Source organism: Thunnus thynnus, chromosome 8 (genome assembly GCF_963924715.1).
Source record: "Thunnus thynnus chromosome 8, fThuThy2.1, whole genome shotgun sequence".
Taxonomy (NCBI): Eukaryota; Metazoa; Chordata; class Actinopteri; order Scombriformes; family Scombridae; genus Thunnus; species Thunnus thynnus.
The window spans coordinates 14,799,359-14,825,925 of record NC_089524.1 but is presented as its reverse complement, the minus strand read 5'-3'; the positions used below and the strand labels follow the sequence as shown (position 1 = coordinate 14,825,925).

Genomic DNA, 26,567 nt, shown 5'->3' with positions numbered 1-26,567 from the left:
ACTGTGAGAGCACGATAACAACCCTACATTATTGAGGAATTGTTTTGAGTGATCCTCCCTCTCCTCGTTCGTCAAAGCATCTATGTGAAAGGTACTGTTATAAGAGTAGTGTAGCAGTAAGGAATAGGGCAGTGCGTAATGTGTATGCTTCATGTATTCTCAACATAACCCAGTGTCCACCTTGGACATTTGTGCCAACCAACTTGAGTAAACAGAAAGATGGAAAAGACATAACGGTATCAAAAGCAGAACACTCCCCTACCCCGTTGTTACACACTCACACACAAACACACACATACACCCCCACCACCCACACATGCACACACACACACACACACACACACACACTCCTACCATGAAGGGATTGACCTTGTATATGCAAGATACCACTATCACTTAGGAGATGCTGTGGTTATTGTAAGAAAAAATGGGGCCCATCTGTTTGTTGTTTGGTCTTTATGGAGAGAAGACAGATTTGATCATACAGTTGAAATAAAGGTGTCTCCATTGTGAAGCCACCACTTCCAAACGGCAAGATTCTGCTCATTCTGGTCCTACAATGGTTAAGCTTTATTTGTATTTCTTTACAAAATTATTTAAATGCTATTTGATCAACAATGACAGACAGCAGCATTTTAATGTACTGTATGGTTTGCTGAAGATCAGGATTTTGTATATTAAAAATACTGAATGATAAAGTTAATGATTGACTGACCCAACCATAATCACATTCTCAGTGTGACCATCAGAGAAATTAGTCAAGCAAACATATACTGAAATTACTTGACAAATGTGTGAACACAAAGTAACAAAGATTAAGTTGTTGTCTATGATCTAATATCTTAAATACTTAAAAGGTTTTTCAGGTGGTCTTACTGAACTTTCTAATTTCCTTTGTGCAACATTATCCTACATCTTTTTTGTACACATGTGCCTTTAACGGGAATTCACAATTGTACATACACACATGCACAAACACAAGCTTCCTTTTGCTGCTGTCACCCCTTCAAAGCATCACAGAGATGTTTAAAATAGCTTAAAAAAATCTCTACTCCTTGTGTAGTATTAGATTATGGTCAGCGGTGTAGGGGTTCGTCATGATGATTAGTTACAGTGTATCAGGAGAAAGCAAGTTTGCCTGTCTGCTGCATATAATACGCATACAGTAGTCTGTACTGAATGAACACTCTGCCGCCGACCCAGCCCCAGCAGTCAATCACACAAAGCCAATTTGCATGTTGTAGCATTGAGTCTGGAGCAGATTGGAGGAGCAGCAAATGGGCTGCATAATATCATGTGACAATCAATTATTTCTGCAATTGTGTTACATCAAAAATATTATTTTTGATGCAGAGTTTTGATTTGTCTGGTTGCGTTGGAGGTTCAGTCATGTAAATGTGACGTAGGGACTGATTTAACTACTGCGAACTGAGTGAATGAAAGAGACAGTAATAGTGTCGGGGACCATGCAAATCACCTGCAAAGGAAACGCTGTAAATCACAGTGTGAGAGGTGCACAGAGCGGCAACAAGGAGCGATAACACACAGCACATGTACTATTGAAATGTGAATATCATTATTGCACAAGTCATAAACCATGACCATCATAGTATTTACCACGTGAAGATACTGTGTGTTATGTGATATTCAACTGTTCTGCCTCATTGTCAGCAAATGAAATAGTTTTTTCTTTATTATATGTCGCTATGTGTTTTTCAGCCTTTCAAACACATTTAAAAGGCTGAAACACACGTTGTTCTAGATTTTTCTAGAAAAGTATACATTTCCTGATCTGGTTACATTTTTCCTTTAAATCTGTAAGTGAAATTATATCTCAGGGATCAGCATAGGAAGTTTTCTCATTTGTGTTGTCTGAGATATACCATTTTTAACAGTTTAAGCACTTCATAAGCAGTGCAATCATTTAAGCAGATATATTTTCGTAAATCTCTTTGCGTAATATATGTATTTCCCTTTTTTTGTGGTGTTTGCAAATAAATCAGTCTAACTTAAGGAAAAAAAAAATCTTCAACTGTCTAAATGCTTCATCAACTGGAGCAATAAAACGAATGACAGTAAGATCACCTTGAAATTACAAAATGAAACCAGGAATCGACCTCTCCCTTTTTCTTTCCCTGCTTTGAAACTGGTGTCTCCAATCTTTTCCACAACCAAATGACTCTTAACTCTGCTGAGTGCAGCATGGGTCAGGCAGCTAGATTGAAGCCAGGGTGTCTGGTTAGTGTTACAGTTTAACAGGAGATTTCTGATGTCTGATTTCACAGGCCAGCCGCTACACTCTGTTTCAGAGTGCCTTGCAGTAATGCATTGCAGATATGCCAGTTGGGGAACAGTGGGGGACTATATTCAGCACACGTTATGGTAATTTTGGAGGCAGCGGTATTTCTATAATAATACTTTCAAGAGTATGTCTCCAATTTATAAATCCTTTAACATTGTCGGACTCACGATGGACAGTTGAAAAAAATCAAATTTGATGCAGCAGAATAAGAGATATCGTCCTTTTTATCATACGCATTCTTCTTCTGTGTCGGTCAGATCCGGTTGTGTCGTACTAGTGGCGGCTAAAGCAGCTTGAGCCGCTAGCGTCAAGCAGAAATGAGGAGCAGGCCACAGAGGTCTGGGAACCTCAGTTGTTTCTAACTCCACACCAATTTTTTTTTTCATTCTCAAACTTTTAGTCATCAGCCTCAATTGATGCTGCCTCAAGCGAAATCACTTGCGGCAATATATCCAATTTCCCGCAGCTCCCTCTGGAGCCACAAAAGGCCTTATGCAACATTTTACACATATGCAGTACTACTTCTTAAGACCTCAGAACAAACTTTGCTGTGTAATATTGGTGGAGTTTCCCTTTAATTTTAATATTTTGTCCACATCATTTACTGTATATCAGTGAGGGTATAACTAAATATTAGAAACACTTCTCACTATAATGCAATGAAATTCAAAAACACAACAAACTACAACCTCCAATATGACTTTGCTGTGCAAGCAACATTAAAATACAAGTATTTATGAAAACATACCACCCTTAGAAATGTGAGAGGAGGGTGTCATTAAGTTATCAAATGGGCATCTCCAATCATATGGTACATTTGGTTGAATAAATTGCCCCCTCCTTTGCCACAAACATACCCATGCCACACGTGAGCTCTCAACACTTGTTAATTCAATTGATTTAATCAGTGAAAAGGCTTAGCTGCATTTTAGGGGCTCAACTGTAAAATGAAAATTAAAATCCTTCACAGACAAAACTACCACTTAACAACTGAAATGTTCAAAAAGCAAGGCTACAGGTGCTGCCCTCTTCAAAAGAAGAGTTACATTATGAAAAAAAAAGTACATGACCCACAAAATATTTCACTTATTCTCATATATTCACATTTCATCTTTCATTCTAATTAAAAAATATATCACATAATGGGTGTCCTTCCTTGTTCTTTTTAAGTGACGGTGGATTTTTTGTGCTTTTTGAAAAGCAAGGCCAGCAGAATAATCAAATTAGCAAGCAATCTTGTGACTTGCTATTATGTTCACTTGTAAAGACAGCTGGGAGAAATCATTCTCTGATCAACTAAGAAAACTTTGTGAGAAAAGTTTAGAGATGAATTAGAGATGCCCTCCCCTCCCTCAACAGTTAATACTTTAGTGACCCTGATCAAAGTCCCAAATGTAACTGTTTATAATACTTACAGTCAAAACATGTATGTATTGTGAGTACTGGATATAAGGATCCCAGATGGATATTGTAGTCAGGCAGGCAGAAGGTGAATCTGATCCAATGTGGTGAATCCAATAGATATAAGTATAACATTTCCTACAACTATCATAAGCATTTCATGTTTTCAATGGCTCTGTCTTTTCACTGCACCTTTAACTTCAAACTGGAGTCATTCTATAGCTCTTTCACTTGGCAAACATGGTGACTTTTCAAAGCAGGAAAAGCATGTGCACTGTAACTAATAACATTTGGTTCATCACTAAAGGCGCCTTTAGGCTTGAACAACAACCATGCAAGTTTATTGCATGTCACATTGCAAAATGGCTCTATTAAAATCTTGGTTGCAATCTGTGTCAGACAGTACAATATCAATTTTAGGTGTGGTGAATCATAGTGCTATGATGTAAATAGAAAAAAAGTACATGAAGAAGAGACTGTACCACTTTGAAAATGCAAAGAAAGTCACACAAAGTCTTTTTTTGTTTTGCTTTTGTTTTGGTTTGTGTGGCATCAGAGACTGTAAAAAAAAATAATGGACGTGGCCAACGTGATGTCACCAACTGGTTTGTGTACTCCTGTTTTGAAGCCTTGAGTTTGCATTATGAGCATCGCCATCTTGGATTTTTGGAGCCAGAAGTGACCGTATTTATTATGGTTAGCTGTGCTAATTTTCACCAGCGAAAAACAGACTTATACTTACCAGAAAAACTGAACATCCAACTCCTTAGAGGGTCTTTTAGGACAACCAAACACTGAACTGAAGACTTTTTTTAGGCAATCAAATGTTACAATTAACTTTCATGAACTGAAAACACACAGCAATGCCCATGGCTATGCCTACACCATAATTACGTTATCTTACCAATGTTGTGGCCATGGTAAGGACTTGTCTATCACAACACAGCTATGCCCTACAGTGTACCCTGCTTTATCATCTGTTTTACTCTAAATGGGACCATAATTTACAAAATAAACTCATTAGGAAACTATTTACTGAGGTAATAAATCAGGTGAGAAATAGAGTCAGAACTCAGTCAGAGTTCAGTGGGTGCGATATAGGACCAGCGTTTTGGATTGATGAGCAAATATTTTACCATGTTTCTGTCATGATAGTCAAGTAAAGGGACCTTAAGCCATGCCAGTTAGTCAGCAGTCCAAATACCAAGGCCCTTGCACTGCACACCTGAATGGAGTGCAGCCTTGATTCATATTATAACCTGTAATTGACAAATCAAAATTTCTGCTGTGTTGCACTGTAATTTCTTAAATTATGTTTTTAATAACTGTTGCAAAAAGCCAAAAAGAAAATCTTACCCACATAGTGTTGAAAGTTTTGGGGCCAAGAGCCTGAACTTCCTTATGGTGCATTGCATTGGTCTGACAACTCACCTCTGGTCCCGTCTTCCTCCTTCCCCAGGCCTGGGGTGTTGCTGTGAGGGAAGGTAGGGGTGGCCTCATCTTCCTGGCTTGCGGTTGCTCCTAGTGGGAAACTGACAGGACGAGAGCTGGTAACTGAGCTGGATGGTCGGGAACTGGCACAGTTCTGTAAGAAATGAGAAGGCGGTGTCGGTACAGGAACATGGGAGGATTTTTTTGAAGTGACAGAAAATAAGTTCAAATTGTATTTGAACTAAACACAATTTATCAGACAGTTTAATGTCAACGTTGTGTACTGACAGACAATACAGGAAAATATACTGTATAGTGCACTGAAGAAATCCTCATCAGTTCAAAAGATTAATGGTTACTTCTTTACTTTGAGTTATTGCTCCATATGGCTTTATTTGAACATGACCGGTCATTTACAGAAAAAGATGATGCTTGTGTGATATTTGACACCTGGTGCAGAGCAAGAGAGAGTAGTGAGTTAAAAATATGATATTTTTTTGTTTGTTCACAAGCTGCATTACTGCTGTATTTTAGTTATTTTGTTTTTGAAGCCTGAATTAATGACCATCAAGAGATACTCGCCATCGCTTCTCTCTGTTAATCTACTGATATATTTTCATATCAATTTCATCATTTAACATTATTAGAGAGCAAATTCTGCTGCCTGTTTTATACAGTTCGACATGCGCAATCATTGAATGATGGAGCATTAAGTTGCTACTCTCATTTACAGTAAATCCCATTTGCTCACATTCTGCATGTAAAGTGTTTCGCTGGATAAGCCTATTCATTTATTCAGCAGTTGGCATGAATGAAAATTGAAAACACAGAGAGGGCATGCTGATCTGATTATTACTGTAGCTGTAAGAGGGTTTTTAACCTCTTTTGCCCCAGTTGAACTGAAAGGGGATTTTTAAAAACATTTTTTATAGACTTATCTGATATAAGAATCATACATGTTCATGCATCTTCCAGCCAGACAAAAATAAATTGCAATCACTGAAAAACAATTTGTTTGCACACCTCTCAAACAGACTGGGGGGGGGGGGCTTCAACAGGCTGTACTGTACCATACTTCCATCAGGCAGGAATGCCTCACATAGCAAACACTGTGGGCCTGCCATTTTGGCGGCTTTTGTGTATTGTTGATGTCCAGCTTCAGTGCATAGGACTGACATGCACACACACACACACACACACCCGCACGCGTGTGGAAAGAGACAAATACATGTACACTGCTACATCATTTTAGTCACTCCAACCAAGAGTCCTAGCAACAGAAATAAATAACATTTTATTTATAGTCTTTTACTGAACAAACCTAAAACATAGCTATTTTTTTGACTGTCCATCTGTGAAAATCAAATTCCAGCCTAATTCATTTGTTCTGCTACCGAGACGGATTCAAACCAACTCCTAGCTTCCTATATCTTGTCATAACTTGAATTAAGATCAAAAAAACTAATCCACTTCCAATTTATATCTATATTTCAGTGGTGTCAGGGGCATGGAACTCAAGAGTATTGAGAGGGGGTTGTTTTTTATTTGGGTCCTGCAACTGACAGCTTTATTTCACAAAGCAATCTGGCTGTGTGTGTACAAGAGGGAGGTCAGGGTGGGTCAGGAGGTACTTGGTATCAAACAGGCGAGCTACACTGGTCAAAAACTGCGCATGTGTATGTGTGTGTGTGTGTTTAAACCCCCACCCCCTGAGGCTAAAAAAGCTGTGTGCATGATCCACGCCCCTGTGCACGGCTTCTACAACGAAAGGGGATAAAGAGGTCGACACAGGTGTGGAATTAAAGAGGGGAGAGTGTGTGATTAGGTTTGGTGGAATTTATATGAGAGGTCATCAAGGTCAGATGTGTCTCGTCACTGTACCGAGAGCAAAGTATAATTTTTCCTGCGCTATCTAAATGATTTTCAGATTTGTTGCTAGGTTAAATACAATGTTTAATCTAATGTGATGTGCGTTGTTTAGATTTGTGAAACATTTAGTTTGGTTCTTTACCTTCCTAAAAAATCAGTATCACACATCATCACACTTAGAGATGTTAGTATATGTTAGGAATGCTTAATATTGGCTGCTTGTAATGTTGGTAATTTATTATCCTTCTGCACTTTGGACAAGACTATAATCCACTCAAATGCACAAAAAACTTCCCACAAGGGACGATGAAAGTCTCAAATGATCTTTTTAAAATTTAAATAAACATTTTAAATCCTGAAATTGAAGTTGCAATGAATTATCCCATTGGGTTAACCCTTCAATCGTTGCAAATAATACAACATATAAACCCCTCTATCTCCGACAAGTGCCATTCATCTTCAAATGACCCCATATGCAGTAACATCGCCAAAGCCTCTTTATCCCTCACCCAGTGAGGCACGATACCCAATCCTATGTTTTACAACAAGGGGATATATAGGGGCATGTGCGGTCATCTAGAGCCAAATGTCTCCTATCTAACCAAAGGACAGGTGGATACAGTATTTCAAACAGGATTTATGGCACAAAATAGCATTAGCTAAAAACCGTCAGGCGGCAGTGATGACTAAAAAACGCATTCTGGTAGCGGAACCCGGCAAGATTGGAAAACTGCCACCACGAGAGAAGAGAGGAAGCAGTAAAAATGACGGTAGATGGGGGGGCCTCACTGATAACATGAGCAGCCAATATATCAACCTGCACCTGATTACAAGGGGCCCCCGGGGGCCCCTGCACCCAAGACACAGACACACACACACACACACACTTACTTCAATTTATCTATTTATTTATTTGATTTCTTCCCATCCTTACAGTGTCCATATCTGAGGTGGGGGGGTCAAAAGGAAGAGAGGGCACCATGATGGGGAATACTGGGGGGGTACATATGTGTGGGTGAGGGTGCGGTGGGAGGAGCAGGACAAAGTGTTACTGGCCGTAAAGTGTGACACAACAACCTGAGAACAGGAGTGGAGTTAATGTGATCGTTCATAAGGGACAAGTCGCATGGTGTGTATATGTGTGCGTGTGCATGTGTGGAAAAGAGTGTGGAGTGACGACAGTGGGTGTCTGTAAATGTGTGTGTGGCATAGGTCTATTTGTGTGTGCTAGAGACCATTAAATAATTTTAAAGTGCTTTGCTTAGGCTATCATCTTCCTAGGTGCACACACAAAGACAAGTCACAAACAAACACATACACATACACACAAACACACACACACACACACACCCACAGCAACCCACCGTTTCAGCCAAACAGCAGCATCCAACAAGGTATAAATACTGGCCTGACACTTTAATGTCAGGGGACGGCTTGTCCTGGATTAGAAACTTGTAACCCACCGCGGAGCTTGACATTGCTGGGATGGAGGTGCTGCAATGGGCAGAGTGAGGAGGGGTGTGGGGGGGGGGCTATTATGGAGGGTCTATGTTTGATGTATAAGGGCATCTAACATGGACTGTCGACTAGTGAGAGGCTAGCAGATGTACAATGTTGCTTTGTGGCCAGCTTTCATTGGCATTGCTGGAGTGGTGATTTTTTTTTTTCCCTTGAGAAGCAAAGGCTGTAAGGAAAATTGAGTCTGTCACACACACACACACACACACACAAACACACACACACACACACACACACACAGAGGAAAATAGAGGATTACATACTGAAAAATTAAGCGCTTTTCTCCTTTCCTTGATCCTGTTGACCGTGCTCCGAACCTGAAACAAAGAGAGAGAGAGAAAAGGAGAGAAAGAGATAAGTGTATCTGACACGGCACTCAGTAAAAGACACTTAAAACTAAAAATCTTTCACAGGCAACTCCTCCGAGCATCCAAAGTGTTAAACAGAGAAAGGAGAACAGAATGTGGAAAGAAAATAAAAGATTTGAGCGTTAGTTTGTATGCAGTGGTTGGGAAAGTGTGTGTGTGTGTGTATGTGTGTGTGTGAAGGTGTTCCAGTATGTCCCAGTGGCTAATGGGACTTGAAAGTGACACATAGAGCTGGCAAACTAAGGAGACGACGTCAAGCTATCATCTGTCAACACAGAGCACCGGGACCAACAAATGGAGCTATTGGAGGAGAAGGGACCGCCCTAGCAGAACAGATTACATTTTTATACTCCGGATGAAACAGTGTAGAGCTCGCCGTCATTTAACACGAACAATACCAGACTGCACTGGTTTGACTCCAAAATTTAATGCAGTATATTTTATATACATGTAGCAGAGATATACAGTATACATACATACAATTTCAGTATATAGTAATTTAATTAACCCCCACCCTAATTTGTAATTTACTTCTTTATTTACCAAACTCGTTGGAAAAAAAACACACTTTTGAAAGAATTTAATTTTAAAATGAGACCAAATCATTTTGTAATATTGTCAAAATTGATGCCAATCCAGGACCTTTGCTTACAGAATAGTAATCATTTGGATTCACTTTTATTGTATTTAAATAGTAAATTTCAGGTATAATTTTTATTTTAAAATGAAAAATTGTATTTTGTAATTGAAGGCATTCAAAACAATATAAGAATATTCAAAAATGTATATTTGTCATACAGCTGCAGCTATGACTGAATATTTTCCTGCTAGAAAGTTATATTCCCGAATTTAATTATAATTAAGGATCTGTTATTTTAGTGCTGTTGATTGCTAGTATAATGTAATATAATAAAACTATTAGTGTTCATTTAATATCAGAACATTTTTCATTTTTAATTTTACTACATTCTATGTGTTACTGTAAACAAAAACAGGATAATTATCTGTTTAAGTTTTAAAAAATCTAATCAAATAAAAAAAAAAAACACACGCAGAGCAGCAGGAATTACTCTAAGTTAGTGGTTGAGTTAAGTAGGCTGAAGTCTTGCATGAGAAGCCTCTGGCACCTATCACGTCTGTGCGTGTGTGTGTGTGTGTACGTGCATGTGTTCGTGCACGGTGTCAGCACTCACTGTAAATTTGTAGCGGCTGGGCACTCATCACTACAGCCCGTCCCAGCCCAGCCCACCACGTTAGTGAATATGCATTATGGCTTATGGCTTCATTAAGTCGTGGCATTTTATAAATTATGACACCGCACTGAACACATACACACACACACACTCAGAGACAGCATGTGTATACAGAGGATATTTTGCATACATACCACTGCTGAAGGGGCACATAATGAAGAGAGCCCGAGCCTTGTGACAGGGTAGAATCAACAGCACAAGCATCATGTTTCCAAAACCAGCCTATTATTTCTGACAAGATCCGCGGAAGGCCTTCGACTTGGTGCAGATGTTGGAGAGACACCGTCTTAATGTTATTTAATGGGGGAAGTAAGTCCTGGGAATTTCGTTGATATCAAAAGCAGCATGCGTGCTGAGGCAATTACATGACACAACTTAATTAATCGTTTGACAATGAGGGGAAGGGCATTGTTTTAGATGATCGTTATGTGTTTAAGGGGTTTTGCGCACACTCAAGGTTTCACAATGATGCAAAGCGTGGTTCCCCATGTAAATGGGCGCTAAGCGATTACCATATGAAAGCAGCGCACCCGACAACACCTGCCGACATCCTTGGAGCTGATGGAAATAAAAGGTCATCAAAGCATGGGATTACAAGGTGACCACCAAGGAAAAGCTAATTGCAATGAATAATGGAAAGCTATTGTCAGGTAATTAGCAATTAAAACACCGCATTTAGAGTGTAATAGCAGCAGACGCAGTCTGTCATAATTGCAAACATTGCCATGTTTGCAATTATGGAGCCTGGAAACCCCTCCTCATGGAGTGTTTTCTGTGTTTGATGCAGTGGTTAATTCAGCACCTTTCCTTAGCATATCAAAGTAAAATTTCTTCACACAAATTTGGTTTAAGATTTATTGTATTAGATGAACAACTAACAGCAACTTCGCAAAGTTTTTTCTTCACACTAGAGACTTTTGTTACACATATCTGCCTAACTCACTTTTGCATACCTTCCATGTGCTACGTCAGCTGTCAATAACACTCCCTCTCGACAGACTCAGCCGAAACACAGTTTGAAAGTGAAACATAATGCTATAGCATAGTATAACCACTTGAAACTTTCTGTCCTCATTACCAGTGTCTCAATGCTAGAGATGACCATTGACATCTGGATTAGCTGCTCATACATACTGCTCTGTGAAGCAGGTGGCTGTCATGATAATGTAATCAAAAGTGAGGTTACCGTCCCTAGCGATCAAGACTGGTTAGCCTAAATTAATAGACAGAGCAGGAACCCCTCTATCTCACTTTGGCCTCTCTCTCCCACTCTGATGACAGGAAAGAGACAAAAAAAAAAAAAAAAGACGTTTGATCATTCCCATTAAGCGTTAAGGAAATATTTCCTTTTAGGTGTCAGTGAGGGTAAAGCCTCAAGCTGGTTATGCTTTTTGTCATGCTTTGGAGAGCAAGTTTAAGATGCAAAACAAAAGACGAGCAAGGTGTGAGGGAACAAAAGGAGTCCCCGGAAAGGTGGTGGTGGGGGCTCAGAGGAAGAAAGAGAAATGTGAAGATGTGTATTATTTTATTATTTTCAAACATTAACAAAGAAGTGTAGTCCTTTTGAAAAGTGGAACATGTACTGCTCACAAATTGTGATGACCCCAGGGTCAAGGACAACCTGAGTGTAAGAAAACGAATTCCCAAGCACTAAAAAAGCCACTTAAGCAAGAATGCTGTGTTGATTTATTTTACAGTGTGAAGGGTCAGCCCTCCCTGGCTCTGCATTGTCAGTGCATCGCCTATGACTCAGGGACAGCTCTTCATGCTTTGGAGAGGACATAAGTGAAGAAAAGACTGAGATGAAAGGAAACAAAAAAAAAAGGACAGAAATATAGATGTTAGATGGGACATATCTTCCGGGGTGGTCAGAGGGACGTTAGTGATGGTGATGAAACAACAAAATAAAGCAGTTTGAAGAAAAAGACATGCAAAACAGAAAAGGAGAAGGAGGTTGGACTAATGTATCCCCGACCATCATTTTTGTAGAGCTGTGACACATTTATATGCTACCAAGCTCTTCAAAAAAGTATACAGTGATGTTTCCATTGATTATATTCAGTCAAAGCAACAACAGGCAAGTGAAAAGATGAGATATGTTTGTATTTATCCGAACTGAACATTAGTTCATTCCAGACACAGAGGAGAAAACTTGTTAAATTTACTTTGGCATGCTGTATTTACAGAATTTAGTTTCGAATTAGAATTAGAACAGTTTTTTTTTTTATTTCACTGTGATATCAACCTTATATCATCCTTTATTTCCCATATCACATGCATCTTCAGAGTACTGAATATTTACATTTTGTTCAAAGAATACTTTGAAAACACAGATCAGCAATTCTTGTATTATATACTTCATCAGAAATTTCAGAAATTAATGTTTTAGTTAAATCAGATGCAAAATGTTTTTATGTTTTGAATATTTAACTGTGCCAGAAGGCAAATCCTTTTCGCATTCTCACTTTCTCCTTAAAGTTTGGAATGTGAGGTGTCTGAAAATGAGAAATAGGCCACAGGTTCAGAAAAAAAAAAAGTGCTGTATTTTAAGAGGGCTCAGATGTAATATCACCTATGCACATGTAAAGTTAACCCTATTTACATAACACTAAAAGCCATATTTGACCAAGAGTGATTTTCATGAGTCTCATCCATTAAATCATATCTCTCTGTCTCGCCACTCACCCGCTCACCCGCCCTCCACCCCCCACACAGCTACAGCATATCTAAATGGTAATAATGCAGCATCTAAATACGATATTTCCTCACTCCTTCATTGCATACTGTTGGTTGCATATTGTTTTTCTTTTTTTTTGTCCTACTATGGAGACTGCTTGGGGCCCCGCAAAAGCCCTGGCCAGCGGCTTTGTCAGGATGCTAAATGGAGGGCCGTGAGTTTAAAAACTTAAAGAGGCAGTGAAATATTAGCCAATGTGGGTGAGGAATGAGTGGCTGAGAACTGCGGCGTGTCAGTGTTTAATGGTCGGACTCGGATGCATATAAGTTAGTCCAAGCATGAAGGGCAGTGGGACGCTTGCGTGGAAACGATGTCCCCTCCCCTCCTTCCCATCAGAAACTTGTCATTTCTCTCATTCACTCCGACAGCCTTGAGACACAATGCAGACTTACCTCTGTGTTGTACACCCCATATATCAGGAAGATAAAAAGGCCCTGCAAACACAGACAAAGAAAGAGAGAGAGAGAAAGAAAGAGAGAAAGAGGAGGACAAAGTTGTTACAGTTGTTTTCTCTCTTATCCTCCCATAAAAAGAACCAGATCAGAAGTAATGAGTGGATTGATATGTACAGGTTGTTTGGATTCTTGCTCTATCCGAGCTACGCGGTGCTGTAGTGGACTGCAGTAAAAAGTAACGAGAGGAGAAGCAGGACTTGAAAGAGTACAACTTCTCCAAACTGGGCCACCTCCGTAAGGCTGAGCTTGCATTTGTTTCCTCTACAATACTCATGCTCCTCATTCCAGCCCCCACTGAGCCATCAAAGGCTCAAACCCAAGGTTCCACACGGCTTTATAGAAATAGAAAATCTCAAGTGCCTGTGTTCAGTCTGTGTTCTTAGACACAAACACACACATATACGATTAAGTATGGACACATACGCGCATAACACGCAGTCCGTGCATGCACAAACATATGCGGACACGCATAGTCATAAATTATGAGGATAAAAAAACACAGTATAAACACAAACACATATTAAAAGACACACATACACACACGTACGCAAACGCACATGAAGAGAGCAACTCAGACCAGATGAGACTATCAAGGAAAACCATTGGAGGAAAGCAGAGAAAGAGAGAGACAGAGGAAGCATAATGAAAGAAATGACACATAAAAGAAGATATTACACGTTCACAAAACTCCACGGCTAGTACCCAGGGCCCAAGAATGCCATGCCCTTGGATGCATAAAGGGTGCACTTTTGGTCACAGAAAAACAGCTATTTTTCATTCCAATCCATTGTGGCATCCATTGAATGTACAAGCTGTGCATTCGCCTTCGGGCCATAATGTAATCCTGTTGCCTCAATGGAAATGGTGAGAACAACATTCTCAGAGCACCAATTGAACTGTGCCACAAAAGATGTACCGAGAAAAATAAAAAGGCAGGTAAAATCCTATAAATTTCAAGGCTGAAAGACACAGAAGATTCTTTGATAAGCCAACCGTACGTCGATATGGGTCTAGCTAACACACACACACAAAAAAAAAACTTTTAAAAATACATCTCTTTCATTTCACTGCTCAGACTGTGTCTGTTTTGCTTCATCTTTAAAACGACGGTAAGGACACATCCTGAGGACAGGCAGGCACAACCTGGTCAATGCATCAATCAAGTTTGGAGCATCCAATTTTTGCCAGAGCGAGATCACGATGCATCACCATTGACAACATGATTTGGGGGCCCATTCAGAGTGACAGGCTGACGATGGCCGACGATGATGACCTCTAGCCCAAACTACTGCCCATTCACCTCTTACTGGCCGCTCTCCTGTCCTCCAGGGACTGAATTGCCCTGTCTGTCGGGCTGTCAGGTGACACCTTGGGACATCCATCCTCTTTAAACTGACAATTCCAGTCTGACATGCTGAAGACAACAGACGTAACAAGGCATCTCAAGCTGAGATCCGGGTCCTGTGATTTTACCCTCACACAGTACCATCAGTTGTTTGTAATCCTTGATATGACCAAATACAATGCAGAATGTAGCTCAAAGATAGGAAACAAGAAGTTCTATCATTGTTTCAGAAATTCATATTGATGGCAAATACAGAGTAATAGAGGCCACAGATTATTTGATGTCCCCTTGACTACTTTGCCTTAATCCATACATAACCTCACTTCTTTCTACCTCCACACACAGATTTTTTTCATTGTCAAACTTGTAGTTTTCCGCCCTAACTGATATTGCCTCAAGTGACATCACTTGAAGAAATGAATCAGACTTCTCACACATGCGCAGCAGTACTCCCCAAGACCTGTACAGACATTTTTATGTGAAAGTGGTTACGGGGCCTTTTTGTGATGTTTCATCACATAGTTAATGATCCCAGCAGGCAGGCCTTCTTGATATCAAATAAACCAGGACAAAATCTTGAAAATCTTTGAAATCAATACCCAGATGCCATCAAGGCAGCTGGCTCTCTTGTCATGTTAACATTGAAAAAAAAATTAATTTCTACTATTGTTTCTTCTGCTTATGTGCTTAGATCTTTTGGAGTATTCTTTGGCGTGGGTCAGGAACCACTGCTCACGTGGGCCAGCAAGGTCCAGTTAAATAAAGTATGTGATATAGGTTCATTATAACTATTGAATTAAGTGAATATTCCATTGAAAGGTTTATAAACTACAAAAATAACTATTTAAACTGTACATCACCAGCAGTGTGTGTCACAAAAACATCCTGATTGATATGGTGTTTCCAACAGAATACTCATTATTACTGTGTACTTAAATCCTCTGTTAGGGTTAATGAAGAGGTTTAAATAATGGAGGAAGTCCATTATAAAAGAAAATATGATTTTCATTTTTAGTAAATATATTTTAAATTACAACCAATAATGTTTATTGACTGCTACTTATAACCAATACATTGTACTGAGTTTGTCATACTGTTGTCATACAGTCTCACATACACATAAATACGCATATGTACAAGCACACAAATACAGTAACAGACAGTGGGTGGTTAATTTGCAACAGATACCCCATTGTATTGCATTAGAATTACAATTTCCAACTTATTGTTGCAATTTGATTATCATGTTTTTGATCATTCCTCTTATTTGTAATTAATCTTTTGTTGTGTAGTGAACAAAGTGGGGAGAATATACTGTGCACATTAGGAAAAATGATCTATTAGAATATAATTGAGTTAAAAATAAGTGGCAGCACAACAATAATGATGGATTGTTTAAAATGTTAATTCATTAATATTCCCACTAAAAACAAACAGAGAGAAAAATGGGGCGCATTATTTAAATGCATGTGTGCTTTTATAAACTCAGTCCTGTTTCTTTTGAACTCTGCGGCAAATGCTACAAATTTATGCAAAAGATGAACGCAGTTGCTTTCAAAGTATTGCTATACTGTACATCAAACAAGGGAGCATAAATTAATTAGCAGCCAACTAATTAGGGAACAATTGTATGTTTAAAAAGTTAAAGCCAACAAACACTGTGTTTGACCAAAAACATTATCACCCCAGAGAAATGTACCATGTTGCAATGCAAGACAGAAAATAGCATTTGTTAAACGAATAAGGGGCCGTTCAGATGTTGCGTCTAAAAACGTGTGGAAGACGCCAGCCGTGCCGCTTTCATCCTTTTATCCAAGGTGCTTAGTAGGTTGCGCTACTGTTGCACCTGCCATTACAAAGCAACGAAAACCACTTGTCTCCTTTTGGTTTTTAACAGCGGTTGGCAGCGGTTGGCAACTAGCGGTGGTTGACCTTTCGACTGGATGTTGTGATGTCTTTGGGTCAAGTAAGTCCTGTGGAGCTGATTTGGTTAATTCTTATCACATGACTTGTGGTGCACTTGCTGCATTCGAAAAAGTTGAGATTTTTCCAACTCAATGCACCGCAGACGATCCGGTTTTGAGCACGCTTGTCGCGCGTCTCCATTGAAAATAATCAATTTGTGTGCGCCAAATACACAACATCTGAACAGCCCCTGAGGGTGCTGATTCTTATCAGTTGCTGAGATCTTTGTCTGAGAAAGCAGGGAGAACACATCCAGGTCAGAAATCGATTACTCATAATAATTCAATTAAATCAGGATGCGTTGCTTCTAACCGTCATACTGTTTACAACTGGTTGTTTGTGACATTGACAACCTCCTTTTGAACAATCATCACATTCTGCCTTTATTGTCCTTGTAACTCACTCTGCCTAAGAGCATCAACTGAATGCATTTGAATGTTAAAGGAGACCAATCAACTGCTGGTAATACTTGTAATAAAGGCTTTGTAAATGTGTGTACTTAATAGCTTTATGGTATAACAAATTAATATAAAAAGCTTACTTTCCTCAAACGTCAAAAGCTAGAGATCTTTTTCAAATAAAGCAATTCTTATAGCCTGTCCATTTACATTGACAGCTCTTGTATTATTAGGTGAAATGCAGTTTGAATTTACATGGTTAGTGTACTGATTCAGTTGCCAGTGAGCAGAACTGATTGAGGGCCTTTCACATTTTTAAGAGATAGAGATTTCATGAAGAGACAAAGTGAACGAGCAGGTAGGAGTTCAGTGTTTAGTTAAAGGATACTTCAATAGAAATCAAGGCTGTTGATGGATATAATACCTGCTGGGTAGCATAAAAGGCTTCATTTTTTTTTTTATCACTGACATAATGTAAAGTCTAAATTTAGTTAAAAATGGAATGTGCTCATCATACAAATTTATATATTTAAAAAAAACATGTACAGAGGTAATCCCATCTGCCACAAAAAAAATCAATTACATTTATTGTATTATTTTGTATCACCTTATTTATCTATTTATCTAAATATGGATGGATATGGATGAAAATGCTGCTGTCTATTACTTTTGTTCAACACTTTTGTTGATACTCCAGCAGAGAAAGGGTCTCAGGGTTAACAAACTCCCCCCATGCAGATGTCCAGCAGTCATACAAACCACTGCAACAAGCATGGCTGGGAACATGGATAAATCCTCTTTAAGTCCCATACATCAGCCCCAAGTTTCCACAGCACAAGTACCATCCTTATTCTGAGAGGGAGCACACTGCACCAGCACTGTGGAAAAAATTCTGTGTCCTTATTATTTTGTGACAAGAAGCAGAGACTTTACTTTTCATTAGGAGAGCTCACCTGCCCTGTTTTATACACGTTCCCCCTGACCCCATCACTGCAATACCAACAATAACAAAACACACATGCACAGTGTTAGTCCCTCCACCTCTCTTTCTGTGTTACAAATAATTACTCGGTGAGTAATGTCTCTATATTTTACACCCTCCTTTACCTTTCAGCACCCCTATCCCCCATCTCCATCAACCTCCCAAATGTGAAAAGTTAAGGAGCACAGCGTTGGCAGGTAAAACTCTCAGAAAACAGCCAGTTTATGACATTGTCCTTGGGAACTAAATTTTCAATGTACAGATATGAAAACTGTGATTAAGCAGGGAGGGCATTGTCTTGGCAAGTAGAGAGAGAGAGACTGGGAGACAGGGCAGCTTTCTCTTTCTTGCTGGAATATATTGCTGCTGTCAGCTTAGCTCTCCCTTTTGTATGGGGGGGAAGGTGGGGAGTGGGGGGGGTAAGAAGTTAACATGAGGTATAATAACAACTGTTAAAATTCCTTTTTTTTATTTTGTTGCTTTTTTGGAAGAAATACATGATTTCTGGTAGTAATCTGCATACAGTGATGTATAATAGATGCAGCTTGTGGTTTGTCTTTTATCAGTTTTAAGTTTATGGTGGCAGTCACTCTCATGACTAACACAATGGAATATTTTCTACATTGGTGGGATTTTGGGTGTTCAAGTCAAAAGCTTGTAATCAGTTCCACTATTCAGAATAAAAAATGTCAGGCCTGTAGCCAGCTATAGTCATATTCAATAAGATGTCTTTTGTGTCAATGCAGTAGTACAGGATTGTAACTGAAGGCTATTTTTTCAGCCCTTCAAGAAGACTAAACTTTTTGCCTCCCCAACAAGTAATGTAAATGAAGTCATTTATAAAGGGGCTCTGCCTTAGGCACCCCCTTACCCCTTGGGTCCCTGCGCCTGTGCCCATTTGGTGCAGGTTGGCCTGGTGGTTAATCTTTACATGGTGCTTTTGCCAGCATTATAATTTTTCCTGATCTGCCACCTCTATGGTTAAAGCTCACTGACTTTCTATGTCTTTGTAGCCACGGGAGTCTACATGACTTAAACTGTATCATGTAAATTTCGTCATCTGCCTATCCTTAGTGAGGTTTGGTTAATAGTGCTATGTGTTTAGCAGTAAGACAGTGTTCTCATTGACTTTAAGTTATGTGTGAAAAAACACAATCACCTCATTCATTTGAATGAGACCAGTCCGGTGTCACAGCAGGGGTTTCAAAATCCAAAAAAATTTCCTCCATTGGTACGGCACGAAGTAAAACGTTAGTTTGGCTGCTTGAACAAGTTTCACTCCATCTCAGCGTTCCATATCTAAATAAAAACATACAAAAACCTTTCATAAATGAGATAGCTGTATTTGGTTACTTTCTTTTAAGTAATTGTAAACCACATGTTCCACACACTTCTTAGCAGAATTTCGGGTACTGCCATTGCTCAATGTCAAAAATGATTTATATTTGTCTAACTCTACATCAAAATCAAAATAGATATACTTTTTGTTCAATCGGGCCGACTGCTTTCCCTTAAGCAGCTGAAGACCGCAACCTCCACATCCTTTCAGTGAATTCCAGGCTTCAGTGTCACCCGAAGCCAAAACTGAGAGCTATTTGAACAAGTTGGACTCAACGTCAAAAATCCCAGCCTAAATTCAAACACACAGAGACACTTTTCACAAATAGAGCTATCTGCATCCCTACTTGGCGAAAAAAGGGGAGGAAAAATTCTGCCCTCACACCTGGTAATCATTACGGAAATGAGAGACAGAAGAGGTTAAAACGCTGTGATGGGGGAAAAAGAAAAGAAATTCACACTTCTGCGCTGGGACTTGCTAATGTCTCTGACCCCTCCATGCATAAACAGTTTAATTAACATGTATACATAACTTTCACTTTAACTGCTCATGGCATGTCAAATCAAAATGTCTGTCAGAGCTGTGAAACAGGGAGTTGATACTTTGCAGGTCCTCAGTTCAAATCCAGCTCTGTGTAACTGCTCCAGCTGGCCTAGGGAAGCTGGCAAGAAGACATGAAGGCAGACAGACAGGCAGGTAGACGGGCAGGCTGCCACCTTGTCAGTTTGATGAGATAAACACCTCCCAATAAAAGCCTTAACACCCAGATGAGCTTTGCTCAAGCCAAGCAAGAGGCAAGACAGTATTATGTTTTTGGTGGAAAAAGAAAATACAAACCAAACACAGAAAAGTGAAGAAATTAGGACTCAGTGTTTTCATTAAGTCTAGCAGATTTTAAAAAATCCAGGTGGCATCAACTCATAGTGGTGGCATTGACCATGTACATGTTAAAGTGGTAGTTCACATAATCCAGACAATTTGGAATTGATTTCGTTTTTATTTTAAGGTGTTTTACAGCTTTTTAAACAATGGCCAAAGCCAAAAATGTCCACCCAGTGTCATTAAAATCTATGCAATTCTCTCTGTGTACATGTGTCTGTCTTTGTGAGGGTGGATCGGGGTCAGAGTTTTCATCCCGTTTCCATCCTGTTGTACGTTATTAGGGAAAGAGGATCAGTCAGTCTTTGAGTAGAGCTATTAGGACTCTCCCTTTCTCTTTCCCACACACACATCCAGTCAGTTGGGCTGTCACATCGAGAAGGGGACCCCCAAGCCAGCCTGCCTCTACAGAGTGTACTGCTACAGAGGAAAACTGAGATTGTACACACACACACACACACACGCATACGAACAGGCACACACTGAGGCCAGCAGCAACACCAGCACTGGTGTGTGATGGCTCAGGAGAGGAGGGAGAGTTATTAGCTTAGCCCTGAACCACCTACTTAATATAGGGGCCGGCGGTGATCACTAACAGAGCCTGGCAGAGGTGACAGCTTTTGGCCCTGCTTGAGGAAATCCAATTGAAAAGCAGCCAAGAGGAACAACAAGCCGAAACAGATGTTGCTCGCTACCACCGGCGCAACTTGGGTACACACAACCCAGCGGCAACAAACCGCGATGGCAGGTCTGACACACAAACATACACACACACACACACACACGGCAGACACAGAGAGTGGAGCGCACACACATACACTGTAGAGCCACATGAAACTGCAAAACAGCAGCATGTGCGAAGGAAAAAAAAGGAGTACCAGAAATGTCAATAAATGCATTAGTTGTACACAATGCACACAAGTAATGATTTGTGAAGCTCACACTTGATGCCATTTCCAGTTTTTACACTACTTATCGTATTTTCATAATCTGACTTTCACCCTGACTTTTGTATTACTAATGTTTTAAACAAATTCTCAGCTGTTAATTTAATATTCAAATATTATAAAATAGTAACATGTGACTTAATATTTTTTTTTAAAAAATCAATATATCCAATGAGCTCTAAAGTCCCTCAGACCTAGCCACCAGTACTATTTCAAACAGATAGAAATGGCATTATGAAATTAAAAATAAAATAAATTACAACTTTAAATTAAAAAGAAAATAACATTATTCAGTATGTTAAAATATAACACTTGCACACCTACACAAACACACATACTGGGCTTTTCCCACTTAAAACATGATTTAAGGTTCAGTAAACTCTATGAATCCAGGGTTAGTGAGGATTTTTTTTTTTTGTTATTATGGTGGAGCTCAAAACACCCTGGCAGCTAAACCCAAAATGAAATTAGGAGTGGAGAAAAAAAAAATCAAGCAAGAGTTTGGAAGGTCTGTTAAAAGCATCTATATACAGTATATGCAGTGGCCAGAACAAAACCTTTCCCCCCTGAGAATAGACCCACCGAACCATCCATCCATCTATCCCTCCTCACTTCTTTTTTAACATCTCTGGCAGGGCATCTCAATGAAAACACAACACACAGGCCCTCAAATCATTACAGCCCCTTGCTCTAATATTAATTGAGTTTGGCAAGGCTGACCATGCCTCAGTCATAATAACATTCATTTATTTTTTTCTATTACAGCTACTGCAAGAGAGCAAGGAAGAGAGGGGCAGAGAGAAAGATAGAGAGAGGGAGGGGGGGGGGGGAATGGGCTAAAATCAATTGTGACATATCTTTATTGCCAGTCGATGACAAATGACAACACATTTGCCATTGCTCTGGCATTGTGTCAGTGTGTGTCCTATCGATTTTACATCAGACGGACAAATGTTATTGATGAAGTGCCCGAGTAACAGATGAGCACTCTATTTTACTTGTTTTAATGTTTAAATAAACCAGTATGACGGGGGGTTATAGACTTGCGCACTGGCTCTTTCCTTTCGCTAATACACGATATTTCTTTCTTTAACATTTACTCAATTCCAAGGTGTTTACATAAAACGGGTCTGTTGCGAGAGCGATGGGAGTGGGTAACTACACCCTGAAACTGATCACACTGCACACATGTGGTAATGTGATGGAGGGAGGGGGGTTAAAGAGAGCACGAGAGAGAGAGTGAACTGTAAACAAACTAGCTTTTAAACAAGACAATTTAGGGTTGCGTGTCTTAGGCGCCAAGCAAAACATAGCCATGGAAAACTGATACAAACTTTTAACACATGGGTCAAAGCAGGAGTCTTTGAACTGGTGAGGGAAAGTGCGCTGCCAGTGCAGAGAGCTGTTTAATTAAAAATACTAAGGTATCCAACAGGCCTTTCTGGGGCGCCCCCTTGTCAAATTGTATGAGATCCCGCTGTCAATCTCCCTGGGTGTTTTCTAATTGCATAGTTTTCCACTGACAGAGGGGAAAAAATGCAAGTACTGAGAAACAGCAGCTGGGGATTGGGTTTGGTTTATAGTAACTGTACACATGGACACACATATGCGTGCACACATTTGCGTATACACACGCTTTCTTACACTGTACACAAGGTTAATGATACTGGCTGTGTAGACACACTGTGCATACACATTCAGTACTGTAGATGTGATTAACATACATGATTGTATACACATATACTGTATGTATCCAAATGTAACATACAAATATATGCATATAAATCCATAAACAAACACGTGCACTCAGACACAGACTTACACTACAACTTCTTATTTATGAGCCCACTTGTCTCCATGACTGTCTCCCTAACTAACACACTTTCTCATTCAAGTGAATGGAAAGGTGTGTCCAAACTTTTGACTGGTACTGTAGTTCAAAAAGGTATGGATGGGGAAAAATTGATTTTCAAAAGGAGTGTGATTTTTATCTCCTACGATTCTGAATCGATTCACATAATCCAAAAATCAATTTGTGTGCGTCATTGACAATGCTATGTTGACAGAACAAAAAGGGGAACTCAACCGCAAGAGGACAGCGCAGCACCCACACGGTATACACACCAGAGTTATCTGATTATCTGATAGTTTATTTTCAAAGAATGCAAGTGCTTGGGGACATTTTGGATATAATAACTGAATAATTAGCTTTGTAAGATGAAGGTGAAGTATTTTATGAATACTTCATATGCCATCATCCAGAGACTAACTAGAAAGAAAGAAAATAACTTTGTCCATAGTCTGTTTAATTTCAAATGACCTGCAGCTGATGCTTACAAATTACTGTATCTAACTTTAAAAAAAAAAGTTGAATCAGTTGCTAGTATCAACAGTTGCACTTACACGGTCCTTACATATCAGACTGTGACCCTCCACACATTTTGATAAAAAGCGTGTTTGTCCCCAAGATCTCATCCTTAGCGCAAGTATCCCTCTCTGGCTTCCCACCAACAAACACCAAACAGCCAAAGGTACAGTTTACTGGAATTAAACTGAGGTTTAGAAACACTAGAAAAACATTGGTAAGAAATTTGGACCTGTGCCACCTGTATGCCAACAGGGCCTCAGCTTAGCATTTTCTTATGCGAGTGTGCTTGTAGAGACAAATATGTGGAACCGTGTTTTTTGCTCGGAGAACAACGGAATGTTTGCCCTTGGTCTATTCTTCTTGTGCAATGTGTTCAGTTTTTCATATGCATACATTCATAGGCATGAAAACAAATTTAAAATCACCTGACAGAAACATGTGCGCACACAAACACATACACCCTTACACAAACACAGCAACATTTGAACATAGCACCTAAAATTGCGCTGCTGAAAAGACTGTGTTGCAGTGCCCTTGACTAACAATGACAAATGGATGCAATATGCAAAGTCTGAACAAGATGCTTTTGGGTACAAAACAGGAAAAAGATTGTTCCAGGTACCATTATGGGATGCGTTTGCTCTGCTGTCTCCCAGCTGAGGTGAGCCGAGCTGAGGTTAATGGCATGTGTCAAGATCAAGAAGTGTGTAGGTGAGTGTGTGTGATGTATATCCATAAAGGTGTGTGTGAGAGAGAGACAAAGACAAAAACAATGTCAATGTGAGTATCTTGTGCTATATTATTGCATTGTATCTGTGACCTTGTATTTGTTAGGGATGTAACTGACTACAGATATATTATTTGGATATAAAGAGATAATGCATTCTAAACAGACACAAAATGTATCTGAATGTGTGTGTTATTTTAATTCAGAGAGTGGTGTGCTCTATCTTCAAATCCTCTTGAGCCACAATTCTAAGTGCCCAGTGCAGATTTTTATCTTTATCTATGTTTCTAAACTGAGCTGTAAGTAAGACAAAAATGATCCTACATTTAAAATGAATCTTAAAAAGTCAGGATATTTTCAAACTTTTAAAGTTTAATTGGTCAGTAGCTCAGAAAACTACGGTGAAAGTACAAGTAAATCCTAAAATTAACAGAAATTTACAATTTCAAAGTGAATCAGAAATAACCTTGTTTCTGTGTGTGTGTGTGTGTGTGAGTGCATTATGTGGGTCGTATGTGTGGTTCTGTGTCTGTGTCCAGGTACACGAGTCTGCATAAGTCTCTGTATCACAGGCGTGTGTATGTGTGTATATGCGTGTATGGGTGTGTGAATGTGTGTGCATGTGTGCTACAGCACCACCACGATGGCAGGGTGTATCCATCATGATAAACCGGCAGACTCGGCGACTGTCACATGCAATCACACTTCACTACGGTTCGCAGGACTTCAAAGTGAAAATGAATGGTAGTTCATCGACATGAAGACTTCATATATCTTCGTTTTTTTGCATTCTCTCTCTTTTATTTTTTGGAAGAGACTTGTCTCTTTTCTCCCAGCCCCCTTTTGTTGTGAGGATCACTTGTGTTTTTGTCACTGTCTGAAATGCATGGTGGGACACATGGATTTTGAAAAAAAGAAATCTATTCCATCCATCATTTTCACTTCACTCAGAGATTTTAATCAGTAACTCTCGGGTTTTCACTCAAACTTGACACTTAACGCTAAAAATTGATTTCTTCAGAGTTTGCATGAAAATGGTTTCAAGGTTTGAAATTCGCTTTTCCCATATTCAGTCACAGTTCACAATTAAGATTATATTTACATTCGGGATAGAGCATGTACCATTGGATTTCACATAGAACCCAAAACAAACTCAGCAATGACGATTTATTACCTAATCAAGTTCTTTTGATTTGTGCCTTGGCAAAGTTTTCCTACCTCCATTTCAACAGGAACAGAACAACATGGACATCCTACTGCAATCTTATTTATCACTACCTGTCAATGTAAGTGTAACATTCACTCACATTTCAGTGCTGATTTCGTTAGCAACTCCATGTCTCTTTGGCTTACTAGATGTTCAACTTCTCCACTGTGTTATACCTGACCAATAATGTACAGTTGGCTTTGGTGAGCTTGTGGGAGCTGCCAATGATTATAAATAACCAGGTGTTAAAACCAGAAAACCAAAGCTGACAAACTTATGGACAGAGAGAATGATATCACCAAAACATTTTATTTTAGTTTAACAATGAGCTGAAAGTGGCTGTGAAGAGCAGAAGATTGGACTGTTGTTTTTCCTTCAGACAGGTAATGAAACAAGAAGCCACTTGATTAGATGCTAATATAATAAATATGATTGTTTACATTTTTAATATTTCCACAGTTACTCCTTCAGAGTCTATTAAGTGTAATACTGTTGATCTGATCAAATTTTATATGAACATATCATTCAATATTTCTTAAGTAATACCTCACAATTTCTAAAAAAGACACATCGTGATGGTAATGCAGCAAATGATGGAAAAAAAACCCTTTTAAGATTAAAAAATCTACATGGCATTAAACTATAATTCAACATGGCAAGTGTTAAATGTGATAATCATCAAATTTGTAACCACTTGAAAGTCAAATGAGCCATAATAATGCCAGTGCTGCAGCTGCTTCAGCTCTCTCGCACCACGGCAAGGCTTGCCTTTAATCTAGTAATGACTCTGAAATGACACTGTGCTTTAAAAAGCTGCAGAGATGAGACTATAGGTCTCTCTGCTTCCCTCCCTCTCTCTCTGCCCCGGCTCAGACCCTGCTCTCGATCTCCGAGCTGTGTGATTGGCACATGCTTTCACTTAATGAGGGATAATTACTAAGGAAAACAAGTGGGAGACCACATCTGCTCAGTGTAAAAAGAAGTCCAGGCCTGGTGCAATCTGTCAGACAGGGCTTTCAGGTTGTGTGTGAATGTTTTACCCACCTTCAGCGGCCTCCCAGTCCTACACAAACCCT

At 39.4% G+C, this 26,567-nt stretch overlaps 1 protein-coding gene across 2 annotated transcripts in view; it reads right to left on the bottom strand.

The window, feature by feature from the left end:
- The window catches only part of LOC137187654 (adhesion G-protein coupled receptor D2), a 98,257-nt gene that overhangs the window by 36,935 nt on the left and 34,755 nt on the right, over positions 1-26,567 (bottom strand). For both annotated transcript variants that reach the window (XM_067596718.1, XM_067596720.1), the window contains 3 exons: positions 13,272-13,313; positions 8,785-8,838; positions 5,135-5,288 (listed from right to left, as the gene is read on the bottom strand). In XM_067596718.1, coding sequence (XP_067452819.1) covers positions 5,135-5,288; positions 8,785-8,838; positions 13,272-13,313 — 250 coding nt within the window. The remainder of the gene's footprint in view (positions 1-5,134; positions 5,289-8,784; positions 8,839-13,271; positions 13,314-26,567) is intronic.